This window comes from Ceratotherium simum, chromosome 7 (genome assembly GCF_057802395.1).
Source record: "Ceratotherium simum simum isolate JZ-2026a chromosome 7, ASM5780239v1, whole genome shotgun sequence".
Taxonomy (NCBI): domain Eukaryota; kingdom Metazoa; phylum Chordata; class Mammalia; order Perissodactyla; family Rhinocerotidae; genus Ceratotherium; species Ceratotherium simum.
The window spans coordinates 27,258,322-27,276,055 of NC_141906.1; the positions used below are offsets into that span (position 1 = coordinate 27,258,322).

Genomic DNA, 17,734 nt, shown 5'->3' on the forward strand with positions numbered 1-17,734 from the left:
GAAAGATAGACATTAAATAAATACTTACACATTGTTTAATTAACTGTACTCGCCTAGAAGGAAAAGACCAGAATGCAAAAACAGCATACTAAGGAATCTTAAACTATCATGAACATTTGGAAAAGGCTTACTTGGGAACGACAGATAGGCTTTGATTTGGCAAAGAGGAATTTTACAGGAGATGGAAAAATGCAAAAGGAAAGGGGAAGAACAAATATGGAAATCTTATATCACAAAGTATCTTACTGAGATCCAGGAACTTAAACACTGCAAATTTGGCTGGATTGAAGAGACCAAAGAGGAGAGCAGGTGGTGTAAGTTGGTGCTAGAGAGGTAAATAAAGGCTGAATCATGCTGTACTTTGAAAGTTAACATAAGGATTTGGGACTCTGTTCTAAGTACAATACAAGCCCTTAAAGGAGTGTTTGCTTGTGATGAATAAATCATATTCCAAATTTAGAAAAGTTTATTCCCGCTGCAGAATGAAGAATTATTTGGGGGGGGGGCACTAGTGGATGGAGGAAGTTAGGGACCCTAAAAGAAATGGGCTATACTATTTATTGGCTATACAAAAGGAGGAGAGGGGATAATTATTTTATATGCTTTGGGGGCATGTTTGAAGGTTGATTAATGTTGGTTTGATAAAGGAAAAGGTTTCAAGAATGGCCCCAAGCATGGCCCCAGGGTGTGTTAGAAGACTCGCAAAATAAAAATCCTGTGAGTGGCTGCTCTCATATCCTATGTGTGGTTGTTTCTGAGCCAATAACCTTGCTGCATTGAAATGAGGTTATGGAAAATTATAAATTGTTAACATTTATGAAGATTAAATATTAATTTGAACAGTTTTATCCTCTAGTGTAATGTAAGCCATTACAAATATGGTAAAATATATGCCTAGGCATGTTGGAGAATGTATACACACATATATATGTGTTTGTGTGTGAGAATATATGTATACACACACACATATATTCTCACACACATGTGGATTTGTATGGATGTGAGTTTGTGATGGCAGTGGAAATGTGTGTAGTTATGTGTGTGCTAACGGTATTGTGAGTTTAGTGTTTTTTTGATTATTTAGCAAAATGTTTTATGCTAAGTCCTTGGATGTTGCTGCTTCTTTTCTGACAAACTTTGAAAGCTGTTAAAGAAGGAGACAGATTTTCTACTGTCAAACACTGGGCATTTAGTCTTATGTCAATTTTTCAGATGAACAAATTAAATTCAGGGGAAGGGAGATCATCCCATGTGATTGTCTAGGAAGCAAAAAGACACAGTGGTAAAAAAAACTTCTTAAGTGCTGTTTTTAACATAATTCTCCCCTCTGCTGTTCCACATATATATTCATAAATCCATATACCTGTCTTATATGAAAATATATTTTCATTTTAGGAGCTGTGAGCTAAGTGGGAGAGAGTCCAGCCTCACCCAATGGTGAGAACACCATGATGAGCTCTAATGCATCGCATGCCAACCACCATAGTTTCATTTTGACAGGTATCCCAGGGATGCCAGATAAAAATCCATGGATGGCCTTTCCCCTGGGCTTTCTCTACACACTGACTCTCCTGGGAAATGGTACTATCCTAGCTGTCATCAAGGTAGATCAGAGTCTCCATGAGCCTATGTACTACTTCCTCTCTATCTTGGCTCTGACTGATGTTAGTCTCTCCATGTCCACCTTGCCCTCCATGCTTAGTATCTTCTGGTTTAATGCCCCTGAGATTCCCTTTGATGCATGCATCACACAGATGTTCTTCATCCATGGATTTGGAGTAGTAGAATCAGGAGTATTAGTGTCCATGGCCTTTGACAGATTTGTGGCCATACAAGACCCACTACGCTATGCTTCCATCCTCACTCATGGCATCATCAGCAAAATTGGAATAGCTGTCCTCACCCGGGCAGTCTGTGTGGTCTTCCCTGTGCCCTTCCTTATAAAGCGACTACCCTTCTGCCGTTCCAATGTCTTGTCTCATTCATACTGTCTCCACCAAGATGCAATGCGACTAGCCTGCGCCAGCACCCGCATCAACAGCCTCTATGGCCTCACCATAGTCATCTTCACATTGGGGCTGGATGCCCTCATCATTCTCTTTTCTTATGTGCTCATCCTGAAGACTGTGCTGGGCATTGCTTCCAGAGCTGCAAGGCTCAAAGCCCTCAACACCTGCCTCTCTCACATCTGTGCTGTGCTCCTCTTCTATGTTCCTCTCATTGGTGTCACCATGATCCACAGATTTGGAAAGCACTTATCACCAGTAGTGCACACACTCATGGCCAATATCTATCTGCTGCTCCCCCCTGTACTAAACCCCATTGTCTATAGTGTGAAGACCAACCAGATACAAAGGCGGATCATCCAAGTGTTCCAGAGGAGAAAGAACAGGGCCTAGGGAAATGGAATCAAATATAAGATACAGAATAAGTAGCATTTTCAACAGTTGCAATGCAGTCAAATTATACACATCTAGTAAAATGCAAAGGTGGTCAAGACTTGTGGGTGAAGATACAACACAAATCATTCTTGTTTATATATACTCCATTTTGGAATGTACGTATTTTGATATCTGGTGTCATATACAAAATCTAATTTAATTAACAAAATTTTTCTTCTTTGAAACTGGAGATGAGCATCAGTGATGACATAAATTATCACCTGTTTATCCAGATAACTCTCACGAGTGTTTATTCATATAATGTTAAGTAAAATTCTTTCTTTAATTATCAATGAAATAATAATTACATCAAAAAAGATTCTAGAAACTCTATAGTACTGCTGAGGGGCTGAGTCTCTGAGAAGTTATTTTTTCTTAAAATAGAGCAAAGAAAACTGTTACAGAATCAAATAGCATTTATCTTTATCTTTTGGTGTTTATTGGGTGAAGAGTGCCTGTGATAAAATTAAAAAAGTGGTTACTTAATTTATGCCTTTTTTTTAAGAGAAATCACTTGTTTATCATAGTCCTAGTTTTTTGCCTCATACTTAGTAGAATAATAAGTGTTATATCTGTACTCTTTTGACTCAGCATGAGTGAAGACTATTTTGCTGTGTACTAGGGGAGTCAAAAAAATTATACAGAGCAAAATTACTCCTGGGTCTCATATGAGGAAAAGTGAAAACTTTCAGCCCTAGGAAGAAGTTTAAGAGGTAGTGAAAACATGTGTGGGGATGAGTATGTCAAATGCAATATGCCTTTGCATTGATGCTAATTCCTGCTTTAAGTATTTTGTTAATTGGTACACAATCAAGTTGCTAGGGGGATTATTAATTGGTTCAATAAATATGCATTTAAAACTAAAGAAATGCCAGTCATGATGCTAGATCCTGGAGATCCGGAGAAAAATACACCAATTTTCTACTCAATACCTGGCATATTTCTCTGTAAGGAAATATGTAAACAATTACAAGTCAATGAGGTATTACATTACAATACAGCATTTAATTTAATACTAATAGCTATCTGTCTTTATATCTCAATTAATATTCTCTCAACAATCTTTGAGAATAGGTGTTATCAACATTTTACACATGAGGGATATGAGATTTAGAGCAGTTAAGTAACTTGCTGAAAGTCACACAGTTTCTAAGTTGCAGAACTAGATACAAATTTAGATCTGTTGAATCCAAAGCCTGTGAATTGAGACTTGACCCATGTCTCAGGGTTTCCTAAGCTTCCAAACAAATTCCAGGTAGAGGGAGGGAACCAGTTACGCATGACAGATAATCTAGTAATCAATATTGTTGAAATCTTAAGTAAGAGGTCCAGCTTCCCAAGATGAAACTAGACAGAGAGGTAGATTAATCGCAAGATAGATACAGTTTATATTTTCAATAGAAATTACTTGAAAATTGTTGGTTTGTTCAGAATGCTAATATCAGCCAAGGCCTCAATATTGATGCTATCTAAATGGAAAACATGAATCCCAAACAGTACACATTATAATCAATTGGCCTACAAGGAGAAAATAATCAAACTTTTATTTGTATTTATTTCATCCTTCAAAAATGTTTAGTTTTCTTAATGTGTTACCATATACATATTATATTAGAAGAATAGTGTCAGTATAGAATTTCTGAATGAATAAATATAAAATATAAAAGTATTAAGGAGTGTCCTTTTTTTTTCTTCTTATACAGATGCATAACCAAAAACTTTAAAACCACCATTCTAGACTAAGGATAAAAGACAACTACCATGGAACATATTTAGAGTGCTCACATACGGTGATGACAGAAACAATTAGCTGCAAGTACCCTTTGAATGTTATTATTCTCTGATTCTCTGATGGGGCCATGAGGTGGCAAGATCAAAAATCTAAGTTCTTTGCCAGCAATGTACACACATACTCCACATCCTCGCTGTGCAATCTCTTCTCTACCTCCAGCAGTCTAATTTTTGTCTCCATTGCTATGTTTTCCATGGCTAAGATCTCTTTGTAATTAACAAATCAAATATTTTTATCTCATCCTCCTTCAGCTTGGTATATTTGGGCCAATTACAAATATTTTCAGTCCCCTGCTTTTTAATCTGTTTGCTAATTTCGTGGCACCCTATCACATCTCCTACTTCTACCTTCTCCTCTGGTTCCTCACTTGCCTTCACTTCTTCCTCTCACACATGATGTGGATATTTCTCAAAGTTTCTCTGTTGTCACTCTGTTACCTCAGTAAATTTCTTCCCCCAAGATGCCATTCATGCTAATGGCTTTAAAGTATAGCCCATATGGATGTCCCTCCCCCTCTCCCTGTTGTCTCTCTCAAGATCTAATTCTTCATTTTTAATTGCCTTTGCATAATCTCTATGCAGAATTTTTTGTATACATCAATTACCACACAATCCAGATTTAACTTTTGATTTTCCCCACAGTAACCAATTTCTATTTCTTTCTTTAAAGGTATAAACATTCTCCACTTATGCAACATTCAAAAACATACTGACATATCTAGAAAGTAAGTCTTTGATTCTTCCTTTGATTTCCCTCTGTCCTCCACGTCCATGGTAATCATTCTATAGTTTGGTCCTCTTGCATATGTAATATTCATTTTTATACCAGAATTATGGGAGTGATATGGAATGAGGAGAGAACCTTTCTGAGGGGGAAGAAAACAGTCAGCATAGGAGATAATATGGCAAACTGCATGTTTAACTTCATCTTTAAACAAGATGTCCTAGAAATATTTACCTTGAATACATGACTAAGTTTATTACTTGTTAGTGAAGGATCTATCCAATGGAGTACAGCTGTTCAAAAAAAGTTTGAAGAGAACAGATTTGTATATCCTAGATGTGGGAATGTTTACATGAACACCTAGGCTGCTAGGTTCATATCCTGGTTTATTTCACAGAGCTGTAAACTTGTCATAGCCATAAACTGCTATGTGTACATCAGTCATCACAGTTAATATTTAGGGCACAATTTAAATCTACCTTCAGACATGAATGATTAAACAGAAACAACATTCTGTAAATTTGAAAATCAAATGATGAGCAAATTAATCTGTGACTACTGAGAATACATACAAAACAACAAGATTGTATTTATACACATACACACAAACAAAAAACGTGTTTACATAGACATGTTGACAGAAACAGACCCACTTACTCTTAAGTGTCTCTGGCATGCAAACATTCTGAACACAATTCGTTTAATCTTCAGTTTGGGAACAAAATTTTTCTTCCTCATATACATATACTTCAGGACAGCTGCACCTGGCTGGGAAGAAGGAAGTGAACAGGGGAACTGGGTTTGATGAGAGGATTGTGTGGAGAGAGAGGACAGAAAAATAAGCTATTAGCAGCTGCTGTGGGAAGAAAACTATAAACACAGAGAAAAATGCTTAGAGAGAGTATTATGAAGTATTTCTAAGTATTTTGCTATGTAAAATCCCTCCATCACTCTTTTAAAGAAATCTACAATAAACACCTAAGTTGTTCTTCAAGAATATGAGTAGGGACCTAGTTCACTGAAGGTAACAGCAGTGTGGAGACTGGGCCAAAACATCCCTGATATGTAAAGATAACACAACATAATCTTTCATCCAGATCTTTTCTCTTCAAGATTTCCTTTTCTCACATTAAAAACATTAGCATTTGAAAACAGTCTTAAAATAAAATAGATAAACAAATCCTCTTTATTCATAACCCTATCTTCCTTCATCCTCAAGCTTCTTTTAACATCTCCACTTTTAGCACCAACTTTATCACCTCTCAAACACTCTGCACTCAGAACAGTGCTGAACATATTTGTTACTCGATATATATTTGTTGACTGATCAGCTTTTGATTTTTATTAGTCGGCATCAGATTTTTACCATCATCAGAACACTAACCACACTCTGACTAATACACCCTAAGACTTCAATTTGTGTATAATTTGGGGGACCCTTACTTTCTGTCTGCCCTTGTTAAGTTCCCTCTCTTCCTTAAATGTTCTTCTCTTTTCGGTACTGAAATGTCACCAATCCAAATTCTCTTCTTACCTTCAACCTCCTACCTAGTTGTGCTTTCTATTTTTAATCTCATAAACATCAATATTTTTAAGGTTCTGCCCACACATTTCTTTTAATTCTGTCTTTATTCTCTTTATCCACTTTCACTGGTTAAATGGCTGTCTATACTTCATTGGCTCTCAAATCATTGAACCCAGTCTAGATTCCTCTCCTGAGCGTCAAGTCAATGAGTTAAACTGCTTTTGAACTTCTCATGGACTCTTTAAATTTAGTCTAACACTGAACTCAACACCTTCCACGGAACAAATATGTCCATGAGCAAGTCTTCAGATGATTGCACCCCTCAGAAGTCAGGTCACATTCAGCCTTTGAACTGCCCCAGCTGAAGCCTCATGGAGCAGAGATGAGCTATTTCCACCAAGCCCTATCCAAATTATAGATTAAATCTACCTTCAGAAAGGTAGTAAGCGGGGCCGGCCCTGTGGCTTAGCGGTTAAGTGCGCGCGCTCTGCTGCTGGCGGCCCAGGTTCGGATCCCGGGCGCGCACCGACGCACCGCTTCTCTGGCCATGCTGAGGCCGCGTCCCACATACAGCAACTAGAAGGATGTGCAACTATGACATACAACTATCTACTGGGGCTTTGGGGGAAAAAAAAGGAGGAGGACTGGCAATAGATGTTAGCTCAGAGCTGGTCTTCCTCAGCAAAATGAGGAGGATTAGCACGGATGTTAGCTCAGGGCTGATCTTCCTCACAAAAAAAAAAAAAAAAGGTAGTAAGCAAAATACATGAGCTTGTTATTTTAAACCACTAATTTTGGGGTAACTTGTTATGCAATAACAGATAACTGAAATAGATGTGGCAACCAGAAGTGGGATGCTGCTGTAACAGATACCTACAACATGTGGCATTGGCTCTGGGGGACGCAATGAATGAAAGATAGCAGGGCATCAATGAGATTGTTAGAAAAGGCTTTAGGGGTCTGGAGAAGAATGTTGATAACAGACTAAAGAGAATTTAGGGCAGTGTTAACAAAAGTCTAAAGGGCCTCAAGGAGAATGTCAGTGAGAGTTTAAAGAAGAAGAAGAAAAATGTTCACGAAATTTGGAGAAAAGGAGGCCTTTTGTTATGTTGTAATGGAAAATTTGGCAACACTGTCACCTGTAATAATGTGGAAAATAGGAAATGCATTTAACATAATCAGTGATTTGGCTGAGAAGATGTCCAAACAGAATGTTGAAGATATTTTCTGATTTCTTCTAGCTGCCTATAACAAAACGTGCAAGCAAAGAGATGAGCTAAAAAAAAAAAAAAAAGAAAGAAAAAGAAACTTTGTCATTTTTAAGAAAATATGGAGGAAATATAAATGAACCAGAATTATTAGATTTGACAGCACAGCTATTTGTTATTCCAGCCCTCCAGTTAGTAAACTATTCTCAAATTTAAAAAGTGTCTTCTAGGCAAAGATCAATTCTGGGATGGGACTACAAGACACTTGAGCTAAATGTTAGAGATAATAAGAGGGTGCCTAATAGAACTTTTTAAGACAGATAAAACCCCTCTATGTATCTTAAAGTTAAGCCTTACAAATGTCCTCTTTTAAATAATAGCACCTCTAAGGATTTTAAGGACATTGTCCCAAAGCAGCTTCACTAGGAGCTCAAGGCAGACAAAGACTGATCTCAAAAAGCATTGTGATTGTGGCTTTTGGCTAATGGAGAAGATTACGAATAAAATTATTCAAAGCAAACACATAAAGTTATTAAAGGATTTTTCAGCTTAGACTGAAAGAGATAGAGACATTAACAAATAAAAAGAGGCCTTTTGGGGGGTTGGGCCAGTGGCTTAGCAGTTAAGTGCACGCACTCCGCTATTGGCGGCCCAGGTTCAGATCCCAGGCGCGCGTCGACACACCTCTTGTCTGGCCATGCTGAGGCAGCATCCCACATACAGCAACTAGAAGGATGTACAAGTATGACATACAACTATCTACTGGGGCTTTGGGGAGAAAGAGGGGAAAAAAAAGGAGGAGGATTGGCAATAGATGTTAGCTCAGGGCCGGTCTTCCTCAGCAAAAAGAGGAGGATTGGCATGGCTGTTACCTCAGGGCTGATCTTCCTCACAAAAAAAAAAAAAAGAGGCCTTTGGAACTTCAAATGTCTCTGGGCAAGAAGCAGGCACAGACTACTTTGTATGGAAAGGAAAGTTGACTTACGGGGTGAAAACAAGAAGCTGATAGCAGAGAGAAAATCCCTGGAGAATTAGTTTCAAGGAACTAGCAACATGTGCCCTGCTGGATTTCAGAATTGTTGTGGACTAGCGACTGCTGTGTCCCTCCTGCTTTGCTCTGCTTGAAGGAGAGTATCCACAGCAAATATTTTATGATCCTACCATCGTGTTGGTCATGTGTGGGGCAGGTAGTTTTCCTATCAAATACACCCGTGTTCACTTTAAGAATCATTCTTGAGGAGTTATATCTGAGGAAGCACATCCGAGGAAACTCATCACACCTGCACCTGATTTAGATGAACTCCTTGGCCTGGAGCCCGAGTCTGATGCCATAATTGTATGAAACATTTTTGGGGTCTTGAGAAGGGGTAAGTGTATTTTGCATGTAGGAAAATGTATACGATTTTTGGGCAGAGGGCAGATTGTGCTGACATAAAATATGGCCACTCAATTTTTGGACATGCCTCCCACTGAAAGGTGAAGTCTGTGTACACTCCCCTTGAACCTGGATTTTCTAACTTCCTGACCCGTAGAAGATGGCAGAAGTGATATCATGCCAGTTTCTAGACCTTGATCTTAAGAAACTGGCAGCTTCTAGTTCTGTCCCTAGTGATACTTGTCCTTGGAACTGAGCCACCATGCATCTCATGGTTGCAAAACGCACCAGCTTGAGAATCACATGAGGATTTTGCATTATAGGAATCAGTTCTCTTGTTATTTTGTTGTTACTGTCCATGAAGAGAAGTAATGATGCGAATTTATTGTCATTTTCATATATAGCTCTTCCCTCAGTTTCTAAAACTGCAATTGTTAAGAAAAGACAATAAGGATAATTGTATCTAGTTTCAAATTTTAAACAACTAGGTTTCTTCTAAGCTACTCATTCTCAGAATTAGACTGCTGTGTATACCCACGCTTAGTAATAAAGTTTGCACTTTCTCAGGGTTACTCTCAATCTGGGCAAAAAATAACTCTGATAGTGATGAGGGTAGGTACAGCTATGTGTAACCTCACTTACTTTTTAGAAGAACCAGTTTTCCCCATTTCCTCAGCCCAACAATTAGCCTGGTATGGGATGAGCCAAGAACAGTTGTGTTTATATGCCACTGTAAGTACTTATGTGAATACACATGTTGCCTGTATATGTAAATATAGAGTGTAGATAGAGTTACGTGGATCTAAGAACGTCTACCTCTATGAGATTTCAAGTGTGTTTAAAATCATCCTGGTTTTATACGAGTGGTATAAGTAAATGTGTCAATATTTGAGTGATAAAGTATATGTGCACGTATGTTTAGAGATGTGTGAATCTGTTTCCATTGCTGTACAGAGGTGCGGATGTGTGCATTTCTGTGTGGGTACACATCTATTTGTACAGCTTTATGTGAAAATACATGCACGAATGAAAGTGAATACACATTCTCATTCATATCTCTGTGGGCATTTTTCAGATGACCACTGATATATATAGTGCTTATCTATGAAAATATGGATACATAAATGCAGAGACATCACGTCCCAAAGCCAGTTGCAATACATTTTGGAACCATCTGCTAACATGGATTGACCTATATTTTTTTCCACCTCTAAATAATGATTACTTAAGAGCTGTTTTCTAAAGTTATGCCTCTTTTTAATAGGACAGTGGACACTGTTTTTTGAAAAGTATAGAGTGGTTACAGGGGTGACTGCATACAGTCTAAGCATGAGTTCAAATAGAAAGAATTAGGAGATGAACCTAGAAGTGTGCCTCTCAGTACACAAAATCCCACTTTTATTTCTTCTTCTTTATTATTGGCCCCTATATTAGTTTCCTATTGCTGTTGTAACAAATTACCACAAACTTAGTGGCTTAAAACAACACAAAACATTATCTTAACATTCTGGAAGTCAGAAGTCTAAAATGGGCTTCACTGAGCTAAAATCAAGGTGTCTACAGGGCTGTGTTTCTAGAAGCTCAAGGAAAAAGTCATTTCCTTACTTTTCCAGCTGCTAGAGGCTGGCATCTTTCCTTAACTTGCCCCTTTCAAAGCCAACAACAGCAGGTCAAGTCATCCTCACACCACATTACTCTTACACTGATGCTCTGCCTCCCTTGTCCACATTTAAAGGGCCCTTGTGATTACATTGGGCCCACCAAAATAATCCAGGATAATAACCTTATCTTAAAGTCGCTTTATTAGCAAATTTAATGCCATCTGTAACCTTAATTCTCCCTTGCCATATAACATAACATATTCACAAGTTCCAGGAAATAGGTCATGGAAATTTGGGGGAGGCCATTATTTTATTTACCCTAGTCCCTAACTTTAAGAGAGGAATGTGTGCGTCAGAGAGCTAGGGTTGAAAGCTAGTCCTTCATAAGTAGCCAGGTTGAAAGACATCAGATAATATGCCTTGATGTTTTCCAACATTGCAAAGGCAAAACTCAGGTTATTGAACATTGTAAAGAAGAGTTATAGTCTATCTGGGTTCCTGAGATGGGTATACAGAAAGAAATTGGAATTACATCACGGCCCAATGAATGTAACCTCCAGACTCCGATTGTAGGATCTGGTCATGGCACTAAAAGGATTAAGTTCACATATAAGCAAACTATCAAAGGCATACTGACCTTGGGCTATCCTTACCTAGGCAAGCAGATGGCATGTCCTACTTTCCAGGTAACCTCACAGGCACCTAGAAAGCATTCCTGCTGTTTATGTTCCTGTCTCCACCATTAGACGATCTTTTTGTTGTTGTTGTTGTCTTGCACTTCGTAAGTTTTATCATCTTTATTATGTAGCTCTGTGCCTAACTCAAATACACACAGGATAGATATTTTTAAATTAACAATGAAAAAACTAAGATGCATCCATTTTGTTTTCTACTAAATCAGTGTTTCTCAAGCTATATGTGATAATGTAATTTTGAGTTTTGTTTTTTCATTTTTTGTATTTTACTTTCTTTTTGGCTGACCTCAGGTTGGGGCCCCAGGGTTCTGAGTCAGAAGCCTGTGTCCTGCCTTAGAGACTTTGGCCTCATGAACAGAGCTCTTTCCCCACACCTGGCCAGGCCCCTGGGGCAAGGCACCACTGTCCAGTGACTAGGTGGGGCAGGGAGGAGCAGAAGGGGAGGAGGTGGAGGCAGGCAGGGGAAGGCAAAGGGGGTAGAGGTGGAGGGGCTGGGGGTGGGGGGTCATCGAGATATTGAAGAGGATTGAGGTTTTCTTGATAGATGGCATGAGCTAGATTCCTTCCAAAGTCTGGAAGGTGGGGAGTCCAGGACCTGGGGCGTCCTGGTGTTCCTCCTTCCAAGACTACCCTGTGACCCCCATGGAAGTCCCTAGATCTTTTCTCTTCGAGATTTACTTCTCTCTCTCTAAAAATATAAGCCTTTCAAAACAATCAAAACAAAATAGATATGCAAATCCTCTTTACCATTACCCCATCTGCCTCCTTCCCTTCAACCTCCAGCTTCTTTTTAACATCTCCACCTTTAGCATCAACCTCATTACCTCTCAAACACTGCACTCAGAACCACACTGAACATATCTAGTACTCAGCATATACTTGTCTTTATCTGGGAAGAGTGGTCTGGGGCAGTAAAGCCTCTGACCTGATTCCACCATCCTCTGATCTGGCCCTGACTTTCAGCTCACCCCAGCCCCATCCTCTCCCTGCCCCTCTATCTGGCCCTACACTTACTCCCTCATACACAGGAAGCTACAGCATACCCTGTGGGTTCCAGCTACACTCTGTTTGCCTTCCTGGGAAACCCCACATCTTCCCACTCAGACTTGGCACAAAAAAATTGAACCAATCCAATTTTATTGTTCTGAGTTTGTATACAAAATTGTGTGCTTCAATGTCACCACAAAGTCAAATTGCTATAAAAATTTTCAAACACTCTTCCTTCCTGTACTTACTTCATCACAGATAGATAAGGAACCGTTCCCAGACCAGCACTGGTACACGGACATCGTTTTCAATAGCACTGCACAAAATCGCCCCCTTCTTCAGGTTATCTCCCGAATTTATCTTTTGGGATTAAGATCTTACCATTGAGAGGGACTAGATCATACTTCATTTTAAGGAAATCACACAGTTCTTTGCTCACAACAGCAGGGAGAGGATACAGAGGCTATGAGGGAGGGAGTACAAAAGAGACACAATGGGACTCAGCATGGGCTTTGGAGCAGGGGTGATACTGTGGTTTCCAATTGTGGCTGTGCCCACTTACTTGCTGTGTGAACTTGATCAAGTTACATAAACCCTCTGTGCATCAGTGTGTTTTTTATCAGTTGAGAATAATAATAACAATAATAATACCAACTGACCTTTATCGAATGCTTATTATTTCCAGGCCTTAGGCTAAACCTTACATGCATTAACTCTCTTAATCTCCATAACTCTATAAAATAAGCAATACTCCTATCCAGATTCTGTATGTTAGAACAATTAGCATTAAATAAATTAGGTTTCTTGCCCGGATTATACTGATAGTAGGTGGCACAGCCAGGACTTAAACCAGGGGTGTATGACACCTAAGCCCTTGCTTTCAATATAATCACTCATAGGGTTAATTCTGCAATAAGACAATACCTAAAATACCAGTTATTGTGGTTAGTATTTAGTAGATGGTATTGCAGCTTCTAACTACTACTGCTGATGCTGTTACCGCTATGGCTACCATCATCTTCACCTTTAAATGAGAAAAGCGAAGGAGACAGAAAGAGGATACAGGGAAACCCACAAACTCCTTTACCACTTCCCCTGTTTCGGAGGTCAGCCTTTGTGTACTTAAGGCACCAAAGACAATGGCTATGAAGAGCATTTCTATTTGTTTCTAAAATGTAGAGTGTAATTTAGAATTTTTTGCCATAGACTAAATTTTAAGCACCGCATATGAGTGAAAACCCCAAGACCTGAATATCCTCAAAGAGACATGTCCATTATTGAGATTATGAGATTATTGGTCACTTTACACTGCTTCCAGGACCTTCCTCCCCATGTTGATGAGAGCAGATTGGGACTTAGCCTCAACAACAACATGAATAGCTCTGGGGCTGTGTTCTCTGCTCCAGACTCAGGACTGTGATGGTTCTGGCAAACTCTTAACAGGTCCTTCCAGGGATGGTAGAACTCATCTCTCTCCAAAAACTCATAAGATTTAAATAATATTTTATATTTAAATTATTTTGTTAAATATCTGCAATGTGCTTGTGTTTCTTACAAAATTAAGAAAAAAATTGAGTATATTTTTTTTATGACCCTAAGATTAATTCAGTAAGGGCTTGTGAAACTGAAAGCAGTATTTAAATGGAAATACTTTTTTCTTGTACACACAGTCTTACTGAATTAATCCTAGCAAGGCTAAGATCTACCCTAACAAACTTCTAAAAGAGCTACTGATTTGAGTAACGGATAATGACACCACTCAAGTCACAAAGAATCTTTTGTGTTAGATTTCAATAATCAAACAGTAAATGCTTTAGAAAAAGTCATCTAGACCATGTAAAGGAATATAAGTAGCTCACTGTATACACGTGCCTTTGTTCTTTCTATTTCCTATACTTAGTTTGTCTTCAAATAAAATCCACAGTTATTCTTTAAACTTCTGAGTGTCTTCATACTCTGTCTAACCCATTTTCTCTCTCTCCCAAGATACAGATGGTGTCCAACATTCCCCAAGAAATCTGCCTGGCTGAACCTTGGCCAACAAATGAACTGACTTGTGACTTGATATCTTCATCTGGAAACCATGCCTCACACTCTCCCTCAGAGGGATGCTGTAATTACCAAATAAGACAAGATATAAAAGGCTCTGGCTCTGTGACTTTTACTTAGTGGACACTCTATAAATACAAGTTCTCTTATTCTCCTACATTAAATATTCTTGAACACTCCTTATAGTTTCACAGCATTTCATAGTTTACAAATAATTGCACTTACATGTTTGAATTTGATTTCGTAACAACACTGGATGCCAAGTGATATTATTTCAATTTTCAAAATAAAGACATTGCAGTTAGAAGAAGGTAAGAGAATACCCAGTGTCACACATGGAAGAGCTAAAACTCACTCTTAATCTTTTGATCCCAAGTTATACAACACAGTGGGCCCCTGCTCAATTGCATACATTTATAGTCTTAATTCTAAAATTTGATCATTTTTATGATTCATATTTTATTTAATAATGTAGTATCCCAAGGTGTTCTCTTATTATTTGATGAGTATAGTTCATTTCTCCCCTATTAAGCTAATGGAGGCCATTCCTAACTTTTGAGCTTGAATGTTAAATTAAATCAATTTAAAAAGCGTAAAACTTTCGACCTGTTTCTGTTCAAAAGAGTTATTACCAAATGGAATGAGTAATATTCCCTGCCTCCAGCTGTTATATGCCAACTCATAAATGCAGGGCTACATGACCATACATTGAACAGTTCCTATAGATACCACTCTTTCTATACTAGGCGAAGGGCAGTTTGGCACAGGAATAGGAAAGTGTGCTCTGAGGACAGGGAAATCTCCTTGCCCAATTCAAATCACACAGAAAATGTGAAAAACATAAAGGTTTATTTCTCATAGTCACAGTTGAGCTTTTACAGAAGATTCTTTCTCTCTCAAGCTGGCAGACCCCAACCATCTGCAGTGATCTTGGTTTGAACAAATATCTGGATGATCTTCCTTCGTATCTCATTGGTCTTCACAGTATAGACTATGGGGTTTAGCACAGGGGGTACAAGAAGGTAGACGTTAGCCATGAGGACATGAGTCAATGGTGAAATGTGCTTTCCAAAACGATGAGTGACAGACATCCCAATGAGTGGCACATAGAAGATGAGTACAGCACAGATGTGTGAAACACAAGTGTTGAGTGCCTTCAGCCGGCCTTCCCCTGAGGCAATGGCCATTACTGTTCGGAGTATGAACGTATAGGAGAGGAGGATGATGAGGGAATCAGAACCCTTGGTGAAGATGACAGCAATGAGACCATAGAGACTGTTGACACGGACGCTGGCACAGGCAAGGCGCATGACATCTTGATGGAGACAGAAGGAGTGAGAGAGGATGTTGGACCCGTAGAAGGGGAGCCGCTTGATGAGGAAAGGTACAGGGAAGACCACACAGACCGCCCTTGTCAAGATGACAGCCCCTGTTCTGCAGACAACACCGTTGGTTAGGATGGTGCTGTACCTGAGGGGGTTCCAGATTGCCACAACCCGATCAAAGGCCATGGCCACCAGCACACCAGACTCAATGGCTGAGAAGGTGTGGATGAAGTACATCTGAACAAGGCAGGCATCATACGCGATGAACTTGTAGTTAAACCAGAATATGCCTAGCATAGAGGGCACAGTACAGAGGGCAAGTCCCATGTCTGCCAATGCCAGCATACATAGAAAATAGTACATAGGGATATGCAGGGACAATTCAGACTTGATGGTAGAGATGATGACACCATTGCCATAGAGGGCAATGACATATATAGCACCCAGTGGGAATGCCATCCAGTAATACTTTTGTTCAAGCCCTGGAATTCCAGTTAAGACAAAGTAAAGGTGTTGGAAATGGGAGTGGTTATTATCTGCCATTAAGCCAATGTGACATAGGCATGGAGAGGGATCTTGTGAGATCTTGATGGGTGACTTCCTAAAAGTACAGTGACAGGGATTAATAAGATATTAGAATCTGACTTCCCTGGGATTGGAACAATTTTATTTTCATATGAATGGGAGAGAGTGTAAGAGAGGATTGAATCCCTGAAATTACTACTCCAAGGTGTATCCTGTTGAAGAAGCTTCTACTGGCCCAAGGAAAAAGATTCACCCAAGTACAAATCAGTCATATTCAATTTAAAGCACACACTGTAGTGTCACAGCATTTGGTAACTAAACATTCTACCTCTCTTGTCCTTTCCTCCCTCTTTCTAATCAATATCTTATAAGTTATTGAGTCAGAGGTTGAAGACATAATAACTAAGACATAATCAATATGAAATATAAATTATTTTTTTCCCCACAAAGGGGGCCATTCCCGCTCATCACTCTCCTTATGCCCACAACTCTCATGAAGGCAATGGATCTTATGTGTACAGCACAGATGGAAATGCCCAGTGCACATGCCTATGCTTCTATTTGAGCATGAACCACCTTCATTTCCTCTTACTGTGTCCTCAAAATAATTCTTAACACAGGACCCTCAGACGGTCACTTCTAATCATAGAAAATAAAACATATTTGTCATCTCTAATCTAGGGAAATCTTATTAGAAATGGGGGTAAACTATATTTAGGAAAGTAACAACAGTAATTCTTTTTTTGGAATAACTCTTTTGGCCAAAAAGAAGTGAGAACCCAGGGCTCACCTGAAGTTTTATTTTCTGGATCAGGATTATCTGGCAATCTCCTATTATTAAGGCACAGTGATCATTCATAATGGCATGTTACACTCTGATTGACAGTCAGTATAGAGGTTTTAGTAGAGATTTGGAAGACACGTTCATATTGCCAGAAGTGATAACTAAATTTATTCCAAAATGCCCCTTGATGGGGTCATTCAACTTTAGACATGAATACCCGTCAGAGGTAGAGTATGCTCTCTTTGAGAAGCTCTCACCCTTAAGACACTCATTAGTTGCCTTCATCAGTTGATTGGAATCAAGTTGACTAAGAGACAATGTAGTGTTAAGAACATGGACTCTGGATCCACACATCTTGTAATCAGATTCCAGCTCCTTCTGCTCCTCAGTATAGCCCTGCATATGTAATACATGGACAATAATAATACCTACTCCATAGGGGCAGTGTGAGGATTAAAAATGTAAAGGGCTTAGAGAGCAGAATGTGTGCTTTTTATTATGATTACTTGGAATAAAAAGTTCTTCTCTTCATATGTTCTCAGTGTTGATATTGGGTTTTTATTTGTTTCTTATTTTTTGTTTTGTTTGTTTGTTTTGGATTTTTTGAGCAGAGTTCTTTGCAGTTGGTGGAAGTGAAAACTGATACGTTCCCTTCTATCAGCAAAGAATCATATTTACTTTTGCATCTCTTGTAATTTTTGAAT

The 17,734-nt window shown here is 38.9% G+C and overlaps 2 protein-coding genes across 2 annotated transcripts; one reads left to right on the forward strand and one right to left on the reverse strand.

The window, feature by feature from the left end:
- The first annotated feature begins 1,448 nt into the window (after nucleotides 1-1,448).
- On the forward strand, nucleotides 1,449-2,399 carry LOC101399402 (olfactory receptor 51H1-like). The gene has a single exon (XM_004433916.1). The coding sequence runs from the start codon at nucleotides 1,449-1,451 to the stop codon at nucleotides 2,397-2,399; it is 951 nt and encodes a 316-aa protein (XP_004433973.1).
- A 12,893-nt stretch (nucleotides 2,400-15,292) lies between these two features.
- On the reverse strand, nucleotides 15,293-16,264 carry LOC101393734 (olfactory receptor 51H1-like). The gene has a single exon (XM_004434127.1). The coding sequence runs from the start codon at nucleotides 16,262-16,264 to the stop codon at nucleotides 15,293-15,295; it is 972 nt and encodes a 323-aa protein (XP_004434184.1).
- Between the last annotated feature and the right edge of the window lie 1,470 nt (nucleotides 16,265-17,734).